The sequence below is a fragment of the Lagopus leucura genome, unplaced genomic scaffold (assembly GCF_019238085.1).
Source record: "Lagopus leucura isolate 7727_CA_CO unplaced genomic scaffold, USGS_WTPT01 Super-Scaffold_100002, whole genome shotgun sequence".
Taxonomy (NCBI): Eukaryota; Metazoa; Chordata; class Aves; order Galliformes; family Phasianidae; genus Lagopus; species Lagopus leucura.
The window spans coordinates 5,378,191-5,398,173 of record NW_024962263.1 but is presented as its reverse complement, the minus strand read 5'-3'; the positions used below and the strand labels follow the sequence as shown (position 1 = coordinate 5,398,173).

Sequence of the window (19,983 nt, the reverse complement as noted above, 5' to 3'; positions counted from 1 at the left end):
AGGCAGAGGAAAGCACACCCAAGGCTTTCTGGGGTGAGTACTGAGCTGCCAGCCTTCACAGGGCAGATTCTCCTGTCTCCTCCTCCCATAGGGGGAAGGAGAGCACAGTTTGGTGAGCTCTGCATGCATACTACTATCTAAATAATCTCATTTGAAGACCAAATGCTTCCTCTACTTTAAGGAGCAAAACAGCTAAGGTGGAAGCACATTGCAAGAAAAAAGTTTCAGACAACATTGCACTATGCTGTAAATGCTCACAACACATTTGGCAGAACCCCCAGTAACGTCATCCTTCTAGGGATGCATTGCTGATCAAAACCTGATAAATACCAGTGGATGCCAACTCTATCCTGAAGATGTACCACAAAAACAACATCAAGACAACATGGAAACCTTCTTTCCTTTCATCAGACAGCTCTAACTGCCTTCACAGCTCCAAGACATTATCTGTAGCTTCTGGCAAGTGCAACTAACAAGCCTGATGTCAAAGTAGAAGAACATCCAAGAAAAATCAAAGGAGAAATTCTCAGTCTCTAGGATGCCACTTCCCTCAGGAGGCCAACCCAAGAACCTTCTCATCAGACACAGTGCTGCCACCCACTGACAGCATCCCACAGACACATAAAGGGAGACTACCAGCATTCCTTCCTTAGCACTAGCCATATTAAAGCTTGGGAAGATTTCAACAGTATCAGAGACTTATCTGAAAGCTACAGGAACTTCTCAGAACTACATTTTAATACACTGAAATCTTGGAACTTTCCAGTGCTGGCTGTGTGCTATTATCACACACCATAGGCATTTAAGGATGTACCACAGAAGCTAAGAAATTTTTTCATGTGCTCTCCACCTACTGAAATGAATGGTATTTCAGAGGCAAAATTATAAAACAAAGTAAAAACAGCAAGGTATGTCAGTTGCATATTACTAATGGCTATTAAATTACTAATAATTTTAAAAGAAAACCTTGACATTACCTGCATATGAAGATCTCTTAGCTAGAACTTTGGAGTGAACACAAACTATTAGAAAAATTAAATAAGGAAAATATGCAAGATAAAAAGATCCTGAAAACAAAGAAAAATCAATACTCTGAAATGTGAGACTACAACAATACACCATTTTCAGAATGAGATACTTAAGTACTTTCTCTCTTGTATCTCTATGTTACACCCTATTCCTTCAGATCAAACCCATTCCTAGGGAAAACTACACACTGCTGAAAAACCCCAGGACATGTTTGTGCAATCTGCAGAATGAAGCCAATGACTTTTGCAAATTAAGTTTGTATATTCCCAGATCACTAGACTCCTGACTAGTAACCAGATGTGAAGAGAAGAAAGAAAAGGGAGGGTGAGCAAAAGAGAGACTACTCTTTCTAATTAAATTACTTTTAAAGTAAACACCATTAATATGAGAGGACCTTCCACAAGGTCCTCTCATTTACTGACAAACTTACAAGTCAAGAGGTACCAAAACAAAGATTAGTTCTGGTGCTTGGTTTTTAGATGTCCAGTATTTCCAGTAATCAGCAACTTGTCAATATGAAATACAGATAACAGTTTTGAGCCTCTCCACATGTTGGCATGGATTCGCTCAGCAAGATTCTGACTGCAGAGATAGAACATCTCACTGCTGCTCTCTTATACAAAGAAAATAACCAAAACCAAATAACTTCTAATGAACAACACTGAAAATTCAAGCTGGTCATGTCTTTCTATGGCTTAACCTCTAACTCTGAACATTTTAATACATAATTGCAGTTAGTTCCAAGATCTAGCAGTTAAAATAAAACTTGATCTCAGTAATTAGAATTATTAAAAACTGTGTTGGATAATAGTTTTAGAATAAATTCTTTAAATTTGTGGGGGGGGGGAAGTGTATGGTTCATCTTAATAAAAAAACAGGTATAGCTGGTGTAGTCTAACTTCTGTAGCTCAACATGACAGTATTGACAAAGCCCTGAGGTCTTTGTGTTGAAAGCCCTGTTATACTAAAAGGTCTGGAGTGCTTACAATTAAGCATCACAATGTCTGTAGTTTAACTGCTTAAATTAAAGTCATATTGAGAAACTAAGTTTTCCAGAAATGTACTGGTCAGCCATCAATTGCACCACCTAAAATCAAGCCCTACATGCTGAGTAGACTCCTTTAAAAAAAAAAAAAAAAGAAATCAATGGAACAGTTGGAAAGGGTTGGGTTTCAAATATATTTTTACACTAGGTAAGCCAGAAGTACAAATGGACAGACACTTCTGTCTGCCCAAAATCCACAACACAAGACCACTCATGAGGGTGGGAGACTACTATTGTTCAAGACAGTTGGGTGGTTTGTTTCCCTTTAAAACAGGTGCTGGCAGAGCAGGAATCAGCATATCTTCTTCACACAAAATTCAAGCTTAGCCTAAAGTCAGGTATTTAGCTTCACAGCACAATGTAGCAGAAACAGATCCGAGATTTCAGGTCAAGTGTGATGCAGCTTAGGAGTTTAAGGAATGTCCACAGACAAGAAGATACGAAGTGAAGAGTGGGGTTCTTAGAATGGACCTGCCTAGGTGCTACTGAAGTTATTCACACCATGCCTTGAATCTTTCCCAAGATGAAGGGTTTCTTTCCTTCCTTTCAAAAATCTACCTCATTGCAGACTTCAGTAGACTCTTACTGCTGTCCAGGCTTGCAAAAATAATTCTTTAATATCAGCAATTCCCTGCTGTGGTCCAGTATTCAATCACGAAACTACAGTTTCTACAGCTCTAAAAGTCAGGTTGCCAGGTGGCTTGTGTGGAGCCCTGAGCTTGTTAGCTCTGTGACAGACTCTAGTATAATACCTGGACATAGGCAGCATGTGTATTTGTGAACTGCCTAGAACAACGCCATGTAGTTACATAGGAACAGCCAGAGGGATCACTGAAAACCCCAGTCAAAGCCAGCAATTGCATTTCTTTAGGCCAAACTCTGAAAGAGACTTAAGGCAGCTTCATACTCCGACTATATAAAAGCCTACATCTTACCACTTCAGCATTTGGTTTGCTGGCTCTAGAACAAGAAGCACTAATGTAGAATAGGACAGTATCCATTTGTGCAAGAATAAGTGAGCAAAGTCAGCAAATCAGTAACTGAAACAGATTTATATATATATATATATTTAATATTCTATCAAATTCGTTATCTTCTAGAATGTGAGGGCTGGAAGACACAAGATCACACAAATACAGAAAAATAACTGTTTTAGATCTTTTCACATGCAGTCTAAAGCTCATGGTCTTACTATATTCCTGAGATTAAACAAAAGAGGAAAATTGTTTCCTTTATCAGACAAATTATCTGCAAGAGCAAAAACACATCTTACAACTTTGCAGATGGTGAGAAAGTACAAAAGATGTAGCAGCATTCTGGAGTCCAGACTGAGAAAGGGTTAATCTATCATTTACACAGTGCAGCTTCAGTTCTCAGTCAGAAAGAATTTGATCACAACTTCTCAAGGAGGTCATAGAAATCTAGTTTTCATTCAAATTAAGAATAAGTTAGCCTGGAATCTCAATGAATTCACCTGGAGATAGATTAAACTAAGATAGGAACAGGTTTAACTGGTTAAAGGTGTTCCTCTGGTCTCCGTCTTCTCTAAAAGTGGGTTAGCCTCGTGATGCACCCGATATGAGCAGCTCTCAACTGCACACTTGAGGCACATCAAGGCAACATCTGGCTTTGCATCATAACCCAGTTCCTTTAAGAGGAAGTCTAGCTGTGCAGACACAAAAGGAGCTGTTGTGTGCTCCAAGGGATCGACCAGTTTGAACTGTGAGTCCAGTGCACTGTATCTGCTCAGTGCAAACACAGACACTGAAAGTCAAAACAAAATTATTTTCCTGAGGAAATCGACATTGCTCACACATGCAAGGAATACAGCAAATCAATGCAATCCCTGTGATTCAGGATTTGGTTCAAGTCAGAAATGCATTCTAACAAACACTCAAACTTCAAGATTTCCTTCAGACCATAACATTTCTTAATGTGAGTACCTTAACCGAAAGCTGTTGTTTTTTTTTTCCCCCCTCTTTTCCATAGACCACAGCCTTGAAATCCTGGCATACAGAGCTGTAACAATCAAGGTAAATTTTCTTTAAAAATATTAATGTTAATGCACTAATCCAGTTATGAGAAAGTTAAGCCCTGGGATGATAATCTAATTTAGAATGCCCAGCTTATGGAGGAAGGCATCACAAAGCTGATCACTCAAGAACATCAGGAACCTGAACAATTAAAATATGAATGACTGGAAAAATGCAAAACAATCACACCATTTGAGAAAAACAGGCTCAGGAATGAAAAGAACAGAAAACACACTTTCATCACTAGCTCCAGCAAGAATTGATTTCTGAACCCTAGGTGACAAAAAGAATCTTCAGAAGAGGCTCTCTTTCGGGGGAGAGAAAGCACTATAGCTTGCAAGTAAAGAAAAAAAAGCTTTCCTGTCCCAAGCAATATACTGGGCATCTTAAAGCTCATGTTCTTTCTTAAGCAGGAACCTAGAACTCTAAACCCCCGTTAAAAAAAAGAAGTCTGCTTTTGTGAAGTCCCTTGAGCATTACAGTACAGAACATTAAAAAGAATACATCCACAATAGTCTAAGCTTTCATGCGTTTTCAAATTATTTACACTGCTGAATGCACATAAAATGGCTTACCTGCATATTTTGTAGTGTTTGATTCATCCATGGACCAGAAGCAGTGATCAAAGGCAAACACCTGTAAAAAGCACATAAAAGGCAAATGAGGAACTCAAGCTACAGAGCACCTCTTAAAGTTATATCAATCCACAACTGCTTAACTGCAGACAGGTTCTACTCTTTATACTGGTCCTAAATCAGAATTGTAAAAGGCTTCAGCAATGGGAATACTTTTTGGAAATCTTAAGCACTGCAGAGCTGCGATACTTTTTCTGTCTGTAATACCCACGCTACAAAACACTGCTTAAAAAAAAGATGCATTATAGTTGAACCAACATATTAAACTGTTTCAAAAATTGGATACTCGAGTCAGTTAAAAAGAAGTTTCCACTGCTCACAAAGCTTTGGAAAAGAGTGAAGAGCAATAGACAGGTGTAGTAAAGTCCCTGTGTAAATGTAAATTACATTCATTCTGATTCAAATTTTCATTGTTGAAACTGAAACTGCAAATGCCAGCTCTGTGTAGGTCTTACAGGTAGTCAGAGTATTTCTCAAAAAAAAAAAAAAAAGAAAAAAGAAAAAGAACTCCATCATTGTCTTCCAGAATAAAGTCAAACTTTGTAACTAAGGGGACAAAAAACCCACCACCACCACCAAAAACCCGAGCAAATATAAAAACAGGAAAACACATCCAGGCCATGGTAAAGACATCATTACTTGATCTGAATGCAGAGGACACAAAGCATGAAGAAGAAAAGAACAAAATACAATGAAAGTTAGGCTTTCAGATTCAAGGATGGAGGCTGTGATTGGGGAAAAACATTACTGAAGAACAAGATGTGAAGAAAAAGGATCTCATTGAAGAATAGTAGCAATATAGCAGCAAGCCTGTGACCAGTAAACAGCATGCTATGTCTGCATGACTGGAGTGTTACCACCACTAAGTCACAGGTTCAGACAACAGCACCATGTGGTCTGCTATGGAGAAAGCTAACTCCATTCAGACAGACCCAAAACACATACGCTTCCATTTCCTATTTTAAAAGCAACTGGAAGTTGCCAGTTTACCCCAGTCTAGAAATTAACTCCAAGAATTGTTCCAAGAATATCAGGTGACAATCCAATCTTTGCTGCCAGTAGGATGATACACAAAGCTCTACTGTCTAAACATCAACAAGCACAGGAAACGATGGCACTTTGTGCACTCCATCTCTTAAAACAGTTAAGTTTGCATTCACAAGCCGTGAAAGTTTTAGCTCATCTTTTGGACATTTCACTGGGTACCATAAGAAAGGAAAGAAACAAAAGAGCAGTAGCAGTATTCAGAACTAGAGGATGCATTTCCTCTTCAGGATTATATTACTAGCTTCAGCTCTAGCCTGCTTCAAAGAGCAAGACTGCAAATAATTACATTAAGTGCTTCTCTTGTGCGTAAAACAAAAAAATACCCTCAAATCTCTTCAATTACAGCTTTTGTAATTAACATTATGAGAAATACATCTGAATACACAATGAATTGAACTGAACAAGCTCAAGTCACAGAATGTAAAGTTTTATTCTGCACAACCACCTCAAATTCAGAACAAGAGAAAAAACTCTAGAAAAATTCCATCAATTTGTGCCAAGGAGGTTTCATAAAAGTAGGATTTCATGACTGTATGACATCTCCTTTATCACACATTTGATGGTGCAGCCAGTGACCAACAGCCAGCTTCACTCCTGTCCAGAAACTAAGGCTGACCAATGTTTCTGCCAACAGTAACAAAGCATCACTGAAAGCACTCAATATGCAGAACTTGCTGAGGTGACTATGTAGCAGACATCAATACAAGATGCACAAAAGTTTTACCATGCACTTCTAATGCTCAAGGAAGGAGCCTTAAGGACTAAGAAGCACCAGAAGACCTGCCTAACCTAAGAGGACATAGTCCTGCAGCTCAGTAGAGAAAGCCTCAAAATGACAGATAGACAATGTAATTATTAAAGAGACAAGCTAACAGGATGACCAGTCTAATGAAGACTTACTTTCTTATCAGCTGAGGGTTGCAGCTGGGTAGAAACAGAACGATATTCAATATTGTGCTTAAGCCACTTGCAAACCTGCAACAGTGTCCTGTAAAAGCACTTAGAAACCATAATTTTGATCCAAGTTGCCTTTCCTGCATATCTGAGAACACTACAGTACAGACACTTAATATTAATTCATATTTGACAGTTTTATATTGCCTCAAACACACTGAAATATATGGTGTGTGTTCCACATTTTACCAAAACAAACTGACTGTAGATCAAACTAAAGACTGAAATTCTATTTTATATTGTTGTTCTTTTGGAATCCCAAGGGAGGCAGAAAGGAATCATTTCTTTATTAAAACTTTGCTTGGGACCAAATTTTCTGTGCTGGGACTTCCAAGAGACAATCTTCTTAGTGAGACATACAATGCAGGTCAATACAGAGCAAGAGCCAGGGGCTCTATTTATTAGCAGAAAAACAAGACATCCTGAGATAAACCCTGAAACCAGGAAGAAGGTGATGGATAGTTTCCTTTTTGGTTTTCAGATATGCAGAACTCTTGGATTGTCTGCAGTCATAAAGCTTCCACACAATATATCTGTAGATTAGATTATAACCAAACTCTTCATAAAATGTTTGTTGCTGCAAACATACTGGGATAAAATAGCAAGATAAAATTTTGGCTTAACACAGCAACCTGGTCTCTTTCCATTTCTTCCAATTATATGCAAAATATAACAACGGTTTAAGAGAAGACTTGACAGTGAGACAATGCTTAGCCCACAAAAGTGAAACGAGTTCTGGAATTTCCTTCTGAAGAGGAGAAAAAACCCAAACAACTCCATAACAATAATCTAACAGGGAGGTCTGAGTCACTTGCTCCAATACAAACAGAAAGAGACAACTTCAAAACCAGGACATTTCCTGCTGTTACAGAGTGAAAGATGTAGCTTTGTCACTGAACTGTGAGTAAAATGCAGCATTTACTTCCCTTTACTTTCAGGTCTTCAGAGTGCATCTTAAATATTTCTGTGCCTTTATTTATCTTGCTTCAGCTCCAAATCTGAAGAACTCTCAGTCACCAATAGAAAAAGCCTAACCTTTTTAATAACTTTTATAGCCCAAGAATCTGTGTTTCCCTTTTCTCATTCCACTTCTGTGAACATTTTCCTTATAGGACTGACTGGGTAAAAAGGAAAAACAACCTAATCTCTGTGATCAAACTGCAAGCTGTTAAATTACAAACGGAAACCCAATTGGAAGGCTCCAGTCTAACAGATGCCTATTCTGCTCCCTTGAAACAAAATATTATCAGCAGTGGATCACACAGTCCAGTTCAGAGAGGTTACCCAGCTACACAGGCTAATGTGTAATGACATAAGAGGTCAATAAAGAAGTACTGCAAGCCAATTGAATCTACTGTCCTACACTTCTCCCCTTTAGTTAAGGTAGCAAAATCATGACGGATTATTCAGTGACTCAATTGTGGTTTAACCTGGCAGCAGCTCAGTACCTCACAGCCATTCACTCCATCCACTCCACTCGAGTGGGATGAGGCACTGGCAATCAAACAGAACTAGTGGGTTGAGATGAAACATTATTTGCTAACACAGAAGAGGAAAAAGCAAGCAAAAACGCAATGGTAACAATAAATATATCTAAATATAGCCACAATGCAATTACTTCCCACCTACCAACCAGTGCTCACCACCAATACACCACAAAGTGCACAATTAACTCTGTTTCAGATGAAACCAGGACATAGTAATATAAACACTGACCTTGTAAAGAGACAAAACCTGTGCTTGCAGCTATTCCTCATAGAAAAGCAGTTATCTGATTTATTATAAAAAGGTAAAAAATTGGTCCAAAATGATGGTGCAGTAAGGAAGAGAAAAATTCTGCCCAAAAAATGAAACAATGGTAAATATAAGATCTTAAGTTCTCTATTACATGTAAAAAGCTACGACAAAGTCTTAAGCCTCTTATAGACTGCTTTCTGGAAAACTATTAAATACTTAAGTAATGATTACTTCAAAAAATAAAATTAAAAATGTGTCAGGTAAAAAAGTGGAAACTGCAGGAGCATTCAGTGCCTGCATAACACATACAGCAACTGCAGGAAAACTCTTTTCTCCATTGAAACAAGCATGCAGAAAAGTTTAAAATTACTTAGGTTAGTGATAACAAAACAGAAACTGTGAGCATGCCCAACCAAAGCTGCTTACAGGACAACTTAAACCTTTGGAAACAGATTCTAAACGCAAGCACGAAGAGAGTAAGAAATAAAGCATTTAAGAGTAAGGTCTCAGTCAGTAAGGCTCTGTAGCACCCACATAACTAAGGCACTGTATGGGAAATGTCTGTAGGACACAATCTGAACAGTGGGACCTTTTTATATTTTTATTAAGTACAAAGATGATTCTACAGCTTCTATTTTCCTGGCCTCCAGTGCAGAAGGTGCAGGACACGCAGTCCTAAGAACTAAGGTAAGCACACACAAGCTTACCTGGGGACACTTCAATATATGCTGACTACTACTTTCTCTTTTGACACGAGCATGCAGAACAATAAACTTTTTCTCACTGATTTATTCTCCCTGTCATCCATTTCTCTGAAGGATGTATGAAAAGCATTGTCAATATGAACATCAAAATGAACTCACAGCCAATACTCAACACTGCACACTGAAAATGCCTTCTTCATTTTTTGGAGAACACACAAAAGCAAGTTGGGGAAAATATTGGATTTTATTTCAAAACTATTATTTAAACACATTTGAACAAAGAGGAATCTGTGACAGAATTTTTTAAACTACAAAGGCATCTTTTACAAATTAGTTTTAAGCATATTTTGGAAGATCTATTCCATTTGGCTCTTTTAACACTGCAAGGAAAAAAGAAATCCAACTGTTTGTTGTTTGAAATTCAACATTTAAAACCACCAAATGCATCTCCACAAAGACTTCCTGAATCTTCAGTTGCTCTAAGTATTTCAAGAACGTCTCTGTGACCCTATGGACTCGTATTTCTGCTTTACTATTACAGCGGTGCCAATTTCATCTCCACTGTACCACAAATTGTAAAGTATTCTTTAAAAAAGTAAGCAAAATGGGAAAACTTTGACAGACAGTTTCACGCTACTTCATCTTAACACACCGGTTGGCATTCAGATGCAATCAGATGCAAGATGTTTGACAGTTCTTATGGCTGGACTCAGAATTACTCTTGGTTTTCAAATTTCAGAGGGAAATAAGGAACAAGCCTTGAAGTTACTCCACTTTCTGTAAAATTCTTGGCTTTACTGCAGCCACTAAAGTAGACAGCCAGATAAAAGAAACAAGCAGTGTGCTCAGGTGGCCAAGAAGGCTAATGGCACCCTGTCTTGCATCAGGAATGGTGTGGTGAGCAGGACTAGGGAAGATATCCTGCTCCTGTACTCAGCACTGGTGAGGCCTCACCTCGAGTACTCTGTTCAGTTCTGGGCACATCAGTACAGAGGTATCTCTGATTCTCAGAGAATTAGAAAAGACAGCCAAGGGGTATTAACATTTTAAATAGCCAAAACAATATTCTGCAGAACTTGTTTTTATCAAAGCCCTCAATCTATGCCTACAACAATTAATGATTTCAAGGCCTTATGCATGCGAGTACACTTACATGAACTACTTACAGGTAATGAGTACCATACCCAACATTAAATGCTTAACTGATTAAGCTACACAATATGATTAGTTTAGAAAGGAGTCTAATTTCATCTTATTAGTTCTTTTAAAACCTAATCTTCCACACAGACTAGAGCATGGGGCTTTCAGCATTTAGCAGTGCACTGTTAAGGATTATGTTCAGTCTTGGCAAACACCGTCTACGCATCTATATAATATTGAAAATGCACAGATAACACTTCATAGTCATTTCCATGTGATCAATAGATGGCTAATCAATCATGTTCTGTTTATACAGAAGAAAAGTTATGCTTTACTGGTGAAGATACTGCTCACATGAACCTCAATGAAGCAGTCAGCCTGACAGGCAGGGTCAACTACAGGGCTGTCTAGTAGGCTGCTAAAAAGTGTACAGTAAAGAATGGAGATTTTCGTTCACCAGACTGTTGCTGCTACATCTTTATTACAACTGTTCAAGTAGCTAAGTGTACATTATGAATCTGCAAACAAAGTCTACACCAGGAAGTGATATAAATGGAAATCATTAAAGGACCTGATGAGAAGTTGAGCAGGGTTTGCTGAGCAACCACTGAGTGAAAAACAAGTCCTACCATCTAAAGAAGTACAACAAAAAATCTGAAGGCAAAGATCTCAGATCAGAACAACTGTCTTTAATTGTCAAAACATTACACTGAGAGTCCAAGATCAGTAACATAATGAAACATCATGTTTGCAGAAAAAAACTCTGGCAGTGAAAACTCTCATACCCTTACATAAGTCTTCCTACCATAGCTTCAGAGCTATTGAGTTGGTTGGGAACCACAATGACCCCATGGTTAATGGAATTAGTTCATGAAATACAGAAGAAACTTTCAACACTTCCATAGTTTCATTAACAAATTTTGAAGACTGACTGCAAAGGATACCCAAAAAGCTACATCGTTCAAGAAGCATCCTCATCTCACATCATGTCTTGAAATACTCACAGTATGCATTTCTACTGACAGTAAGAAGCATCTTCTGTCTCAAACTGATCAACATTTCATCATCTGAAGTTTTGGTATTATAGCTCAAGGATATCAATGGCCATCTAACTATACCCAGCAATTATGTGGCCTATATACACAACTATGCAGCTGGTATGCCTTTGTGGAAGAAACTCAAGGCTGTAATTAAGCTATTACATAACACCAATAACAACTTTATTTACCTACCAGGGCATATGAATGGGGCACTAAAGAAAACGAATGCTCATGAATTTTTTTGTTGTTCAAATTACAAAAAAGAAATGGGGGCTTGCATGTTTGTTTTTTGTTGTTTTGTTTGTTAGTTTTCTTTTTAAAGTCCATGATCAAGCTCTTTAGTGCTAGGTATATTAACTGGAGTTGACAGAAGAATTTTATTGCTTTGGAAAAAAAAAAAAAAAAAAGGAAAAACTGAAAACCAGCTCCATCTTTTTTAGGACATTCAATCATTCAGGGAAAGAATGTCAGCCCAGCATAGCATTTCAAATGGAAATACCAGTGTTATTTACTATACAACAATTGTCTTTTTTTTTTCTTTTTAACCTGCTGTGATCTTCAATTGTTTGGTTTATATGACTTTTTCAATTCAAGCTAGAATAGATCTTGTTCCATTCTTCCCTACCTAATGGGAATAATACAGACCACTGAGATATTTTCTTCTTACACTTTAAAAATAATCAGAATGGTGTTCATACACATTTATATATATATATTTATATACACACACAAAGATAGCTGTCTGAATCACACAGATATGCTAGGCATCCCACTATTACTTCCCAGAAGGCTAACATAATACTCTGCTACACCTGTAGAAGACACCTCAGACTCGCACGTGAACTATTTGAGATTTAGAAATCAAAGAGAATAATGTAAAACAAGCTCACTGACAGTTAACTACAGCTCTCTGCTATGAAAAATAACATGCAACAGAAGCAAAAAGAATCCCCATAGACACATAGCACTCATTCTGCTTCTTTTCCCCTGCATTACACACAGTATCTTCTAAGCAAGTTCTGGTGCTCTTTGGCCACTATGTACAAATTACTGAGTCTTGAAGATGACAAAATCATAGAATCATAGGAGTTGGAAAGGACCTCTGGAGATCATTGAGTTCAACTTGCCTGATAAAGCAGGTTCCCCTACAGTACATCACACAGGAAAGCACAGGAAGAAATATCTCCAGAGGAGACTCCACAGTCCCCCTGGGCAGCCTGTTCCAGTGCTCAATTACAAACAAGAGTTTGGTTTTTTCTGGATGTGTTTCACCACCTTTTAAAACAATACTCACTATAAAGAAGTATTATATGCAAAGAAATGTTTTACACATTATACTTATTATTTCAAAGGTATTTAGCAATGCATTAAAATAATGGCTTGTCCTAGTCATAGCTTCAAGAAGTCACAGCTTCACATAATCTTCACGTCAATTGGATTAAGATGTAATCTTTGCAATTATGAAGTTAACTTTGAAAAATGAGGAATAGAGGTTTCTTTAAATGTGCTTTTCTTCAAAGCCACATTGATCCCATACTATAGGAACATGCCAGACACTTCTGTAGTATTCAAGACTTTTAAAGGAGGACCAACATGGAGAGAATGCTTACCTTTGGTGGTTTTCTAGAAGATGGGGAAAAGTCAGCAACAATGAGGTGAAGTATGAATTGACCATTCACATAAGTGGAGGGCAGCAGAAAAAGAAAAGAAAAAAAAACAGTCAGTGCACTTCATTATTATATTTTTTTGTAACCCACAATGTTTTTAAGACTAATCAAATCAGAAGAAATCAGAAGATACTTATAGGATATAGCATAGATTTTTAACAAGCATCACTAGTTCTTTCATCATTAATATAATCACAGATTTAAAAGAGAGAAAGAAAAATGTAACATTCCTCACAGCTATAAAATCTAACAGCACTGAGTTTAAAAGTGAAAACAAACATTCTTTGTCATGGAAGTAAATCACTTCCATTTTGTGATAAGCTAAAACAGCCTACAAACTGATAGACAACAGCACTGGGGCAAAGCCCCTCTGATTTTAGCAGTGCTACACATCAAGAACAAGGCAGGAGCGAGTTTATGGAAATGTATAGGAAAATAAACCTGTATTTTCCCTGGCCACTGAAAGCCTGCACAGAACATGGCAAACCAAAGCAAAAACACCATTATCCTTCAGGCACAGCTCCAACTGGTGCTGTCATAAATGGAGCAGAGGTAACATTTCAAACTGAGGATACCAATGTCGAGTACTTTGACTTGCCCTTCAATGTTTTATGTTTACCCTGGCAGCCATGTGGTCACACAGTAAATTCAATTAGTTGGTTGGGTTTTTTTGGAGGGACTAGTCACGACCACTGACATGTCTCACTAAGCAACCCTGTGTTTGCTAATGCAAATGCAACAGAAGAGCCAAAGATAGAATACAGAATTAAATTGGTTTAGGCCATTCATGAAAACTACAATCTTATGCATAGCTTTAAATTAATCTGAAGTGATGCACTGTAGAAACACGAGACCAAGCCCTGCCTTCCCCCACCAAATCACAGACAAACTCCACAAAGGCAGGGGGGAAAAACACTTTGAACTGTCTGTCTACTGCCCCACAGCATGGAGGCTCAGCAAAAAAGGCTGAAAGAAAGTCAAACACAAACACATCTTACACAATCTTTTCTACCTACTCTCAGCTCATACCTCAGATGAGGCATCTGACTAGACCAGAATTACATAGCTGGCATATAACACTGGTATAATGCAAACACACTTTGCCTCCTAGCCAAACCACCTCCAGCAGCCTTACCCTTCCATTAACAGCAGCTGCTCACCCCATAGCAAGCTCACAGACAGGTGGCTCAGAGCTTGTGCTGAAATCACTCTTATCAAGTTCAAAAAATACTATTTTGCTATACCTGGAATACTTTTTCATGTAATGAATTTCCACATGCGGTAGAAGTTCAACTTCATCAGCCCAAGGTGTAGCCCAAGTTTTAGTATCAGCTCTAAACTTCGTATTCCTACATTAAAGAGATGCTGCTACTGAGGGAAGTTACCCAGACCTCTTAGGAAACGTTTCCATTTATTTCAAATGCACTCATGTCTTGAGAAGCAATTCAAAAATGTAACAGCTTTCCTAGGGAATTCCAAGTAGGTAGCTCTTGTAGTTCAGTAGGGTCCCCAGTCAGTAGGGTCAACTATTAGTCAAAGAAAGAAAATGGCAACAGAAAGTTGACCAACTGGTTTTCTGTTTGATAAGCCTCATATGGATAAGGGGTAGAGAACATCACGTCAGTAAACACCTCCTTTCGCACATTTTGTAACACATTCCTTTAAGCAATGCAAGCCTTTTCAGGAAGTTCTCTCTCACTTTCCTCTGATGGTCACTCTAAGGAAAACAGGGCCACAACTTTTTGTAGCACTGCTGGACAGCTGGAGTTTCCCCATTGGAAGTGAGATCCTTCACAGCTTCCTGGATGTCAAGGCATCAGGAGCTGCAGGTGATCTCCCAACTGCTCAGGCACCTGCCAGCCTCAGCTGCAGCAACGCAAGCAAAGGCCTCTGGAAATCAGTTACCTTGCTCTAGAGGATATGATTTCCTTAAGCCACTTGAAAATCCCAGCTATGTCACTGTAACATTATTCTGACAATGACTCAGAGATACAAATACTTTCTTCAGTCAGAGGACTCAGACTAATAAAAAATAACTGCTTACAGTTCTACTGAAATCACACATGTAGCAACTTAAAGTTGTCTCATAAAACCTGTCTTAGCCTCAATCAATTTTCCATCAAAGTATGCTGCTTTCATTTTATTTTTTTCAGATGTGCTTTATAGTTTCTTCCCCGTCCCAAAAGCCAGCATCTTCTCAGCTTCACAAAAACTTGGGTTTGTCTCACTTTTTATCACACCTTGACCAAGTAGACCTGGTGATTCAGTACCACAGCTTGAGGGGGAGAGGACGGCAGATCACAGAGCTACAGCAATTCACATTTTTACTTCTCAGACCTATGCCATGCTTAAACATCAATGTTCCATCGACCACTGTGCCGATGACAACATGGAGGTATATCTTTTGAAAGGCAACAAAATCTCCTCTAAACCAAGCTGCCAAGAAGTGTCACAGTTATCTACTCCTGTAACTTGTCTGCACAACAGCAGTTTTTTGTTTAACCTGACAAAGGACAATTTATTCTTTGACGTATCCAGAATTCAAAACCAAAGTAATCACCACCAAAAACCTGAAAAATATTCTCATCCTTCAGAAGTGCAAATTGCAATCACCTCAAAGTCAACTTCCTCTTTTGTCTGGAAAAAATCACGGTATAGCAAAATGTCACTAGAATGATTTTCTAACTATGCTGAGAAGTACGCCTACTGAGGTCTGTCCCTGAAGACCTACTCCAGCTTTATCTTCTGCAGCAGCACCAAGTCTCTCCTATTCTGCCTGGCAAACATGAAAGGTGCAGAGCTCTTGGAGTGGGTCCAGAGGAGTGCGACTAAAAGGCTCAGAGGGCTGGAGCACCTATCCTATGAAGAAAGGTTGAAGGAACTGGGATGATTTCACTTGGAGAAGAGAAGGCTCCAGGGAGACCTCATTTGAAGGCAGCATAACAGGAGGGGGAACGACTATATACATGGGTTGAGAATGGTAGGATAAGGGGGATTAGTTTTAAACTAAGACAGTGGAGGTTTAGGTTAGATACTGGGAGGAAGTTTTTCACCCAGAGGGTGGTGATGCACTGGAACAAGGCTATGGATGCCCCATCCCTGGAGGCATTCAAGGCCAGGCTGGATGTGGCTCTGGGCAGCCTGGTCTGCTGGTTGGTGACCTGCACATAGCAGGGGGTTGGAACTGGATGATCATCGTGGTCCTTTTCAACCCAGGCCATTCTGTGATTATGTGATATATATGCCAAGATCTCAACTCAGAACATCTCTCTCAAATACACGAAATAAGGCTCAGTTCTGTTATAATGTTCTGTGCTAGAACATGAACGTGAAGTCTACTCACCTGTATCAGTGTTTTCTCTCTGCCATCTACCGTAAACTCTCCATGACAGCATACACTGAGATGTGTTTAATTAATAAGGAATAAGCTAGCATTACATATTCCGACCAGAAAACTAGCACTGTTTAACAGGGAGCAATAGAAGACATTCCTCCACTGTGAGCATCCATGGTACTGTCATTGTAATTGAGTTCAGAACAACACCGAGAATGGCTTTTGTCCCTTAATGATGTTGTCAGCATTCCCAACCAAATGCCACTTCCACCAGAGACAAAGTCATCCCAAACATCAAAAAACATCAAAGCACTGGTAAACATTTCTCCCACTTAATCCTTCCATCTAATAATGCTTCACCAGCACCCTTTGAGAATGTCATCTGTGACAGGGGTAATGTGCTTTTTAAAATGATCCTGTAGGTATAAGCCCAGATATTCCACATTTAAGGAGACGGGGGAGGAAGATGCATTTGAAAAGTAGGTCTTAGTCTCTCTGGAATGACACCCACACAACCCAATTCTTCTCCAATTGGACCACGCCAAGAAGCCAAGTAGGTCACAACTGTACTGTAATTACATCATGTTTTGAAAAGTATTCTGTGGATTCTTTTCCTTTCTCACAATCAGCTAATGAAGACAAAGCAGTAATAACCAGCTATGTTAAGTAACCACAGGTAGTATCTATAGCAGATGATGAACCAACCACAGGGTTTTCAGCTTGCTCTTCCAAGCTGACTCCAGCAAAATCATCCTCCAAAACACTGACTCCAAAATACCTTTTTGCTCTCACTGAATGTGCAATCACAGTAAATTTGCAGTAGTCGCTATTTTCCCAAATATATAATTAAATGTTTATATGTAGTGGCTATGCAGTCATCAAGGCACTCTTCAGGATCACTGGCCAGAGGAATTATTAAAAGCAACATCCAGTATACTAGAATATGGGAGAAAAGTCTTTTTTTTTTTTTTTTTAATGAGTTGAATGATATTCTTTCTTCAGTGAGCATAAAGATCAGCAAATTGAGATCATCCTGACAGATATTAAAAATGTTTCCACATTTCTGTTTGAGCTCTTCCTGGCAGTATTTAACAGCTACAGTTCTCACATCTTGCCTTCCACATATTCCTCACGTGCAGGAAGAATATTCTGTTGAGAATTCTGTAATATCAGGGAATGAATGGCCCCTTTGTATGAATCTACAGCCTGACTGCTCCCAGCTATGTCAAGTTGGAACAGGTTATCAAATTTGTTATGCTTTCATGTACATGCAAGGATATGGCTTTATACTCCTCCCATCCTCAATTTCAGCCTTTTCTTTTCTTACCACCTTTCCAGCCTCTGGAACCTAAAGACAAGTTGATTACAATAAATACAATATTTTTTTCTGAGTTTTTTTGGTGGTTTTCTGTTGTTATTCTTTTGGTTTCTTGTTTTTAAATCAGATTGCCAGTAATGTAAGCCAAGAACATCCCAGAATCTGTACGTGTTTGCATCATTCAGAGGCAGATCGCAGAGCCAGTAGTAGGATCACCATAACAAACGCCTCTTGCTTTATTTGATCAAAGTAACTGCATTGTTTGCCTGGGTATATAAGGCTGTCAGAGTGGCTGTAGCAGAGATAGCAGACATTCAGCACTCATACTTAGAAACTGCAAGTATGTAAGGACAGAGATGAGGTTTTTTTACCCTATTATCCCTCAGAGGAATATCCTGCAACTCTAGGACCCCTCACTGTTGAGTGGTTTATCACTGCAGGTTGTTACTTGCAGGCCTGATACTATGCATGTTAAAAAGTACGTATATGCTTTGTTAATGGGTACTACTTAATAAAAGCACGACATAGTAACTATTTTGATGATCATGTGCGGAGGAGTATTAGCAGCTTGTTTTCTCCCAAAACACAGAGAAAAAGATTTATTTACCCATTTCCTCCTTCTACTCTTTAAAGGCAGGAGAAGGTCAAAGGAAATGGGGCAATGCCCTGACAGGGAAGCGTCCTACCTTTGTACTTGGCTGGGGCACCTCTGGTAGAGCTGGCTAACAAAAAAGTCAGCATCACAATTCAGTACCAGAGCTCCCAGAACACATACTTTGTATCCAGCAAAAGTCTGTTCTACAGAAAAAAAGAATAGTGAAATACTAATACTGACCAAGTGCTTGCATGGTGAGATAGCTGATCGTAATAAGAAACATCACAAAACAAGCAAACAAACCAACACAGATGAAAACACTAAAAATAGACTGCTCTCTAGCTTTATGAAAGCACTGTGTGAAGGAGCTGTGAGCTATGCACTGGTGCCCAGTGGAAAGAGAGAAACGTCAAACACTGAAATCAGTTCTGCAGAACAAGTAAAATAAAACAAGCATTACAGAGTGACTATCATTGCATTAAAATAACCTCTAGAAAATGACTGGTTATTCCACCATATCAAGGCTCCACTCCAATAACTTGATCACACTCACTGCAGCAGTGAAATCAGACAAAAAAAAATGCAGCACAGGTTATAAGACCAGCACAAGGTCACTAAAATAAATGAAAGAGATTTACAGGATGGAAAACAGCACCAGCTGCACTGGAACACATCTAGTCCCTAAACTACCTTTCACTACAAGTTCTGCCTATTTTTACTGCCCAACATCAGCAATGTATTGACATGAAGTTCAGGTAGTTTTAACTTTTACAAAGAAAACTCAAGTGCAAGTAAAAGCAACTTCTGTTGTCAGCTTGAAAAGCACTGCCTAACTGCAAAGGCAAGCTGCTCTGCAAACAGCCACTGGCTTAGGAGCAGAGCCAGCACCCATATGCAGAAAGATTAACTCTGATAGACTGTTCTCTAAAGAAAGTTTTGTCCACTCAGCCATCCTTCAACTTTTTCTTTTTTTTTTTTTTTTTTTGCAAAATAAAACGACAGTATCACTCCATTTCAGCTAATTGGCTTAGTTGCACTGAAAAAGTAAAAACTGACTCGAAAGTGTCATTCTGCTCTGCAATAAAAGAACTCTAACTCAAAGCTTACTGCTGAGGCCACTATCCAGAACTTATCATATCAAATAATCTATTCTCTACAAGTCTTAATACCATTCATTCAAAGTTTGTCCAAGACTAGTTATTCTAACAAGCATCTCCTACCAAAGTACAAGACAATCACAATAGTGCGCTTATGTTAACATCAAAGCAAAATGGCAAAGGAATGTAAGATGCAATGACTGTTATTAAAGGCAGTTGCCAAAAACTGATTCCCTAAAACTGATTTTCTCACCTTTTTCAATAAAATTGAATGCTAAAGATTCTAAATCAGGAGATTTTTTTTACTGACTGATCAACCAGGGTGAGATAAGAGAAACGAGTCCTATCTCAGAAGCAGGATCCTGTCAGCTATTAAGCTAGTCTTCAATGACTGATTCTCAGCCTGAATTGAATGAAATTTTTGTCTGGGCAAACACTCTATGTTTCTGTAAAGCATGTGGAAAGGCATTCTAGCAATGTTAATAAAGTTACCATGGCATTTATTAGGGAGCTATTATTCCAATGTTGTTGCATTTATTCCTAGCACTCACAAGGAGAAAAACATCCTGCGCATTAACTGGCATTTCAACTCCGTGCACACACTCCAT

The 19,983-nt window shown here is 38.7% G+C and overlaps 1 protein-coding gene across 5 annotated transcripts in view; it reads right to left on the bottom strand.

Annotated features, from left to right (window-relative positions):
* Positions 1–19,983, bottom strand: part of KIF13A (kinesin family member 13A) — a 110,854-nt gene that overhangs the window by 57,690 nt on the left and 33,181 nt on the right. For all 5 annotated transcript variants that reach the window (XM_042868650.1, XM_042868655.1, XM_042868651.1 and 2 more), the window contains exons 3-4: positions 12,975–12,987; positions 4,683–4,743 (exon numbers count right to left, since the gene is read on the bottom strand). In XM_042868650.1, the coding sequence (XP_042724584.1) occupies positions 4,683–4,743; positions 12,975–12,987 (74 nt within the window). The remainder of the gene's footprint in view (positions 1–4,682; positions 4,744–12,974; positions 12,988–19,983) is intronic.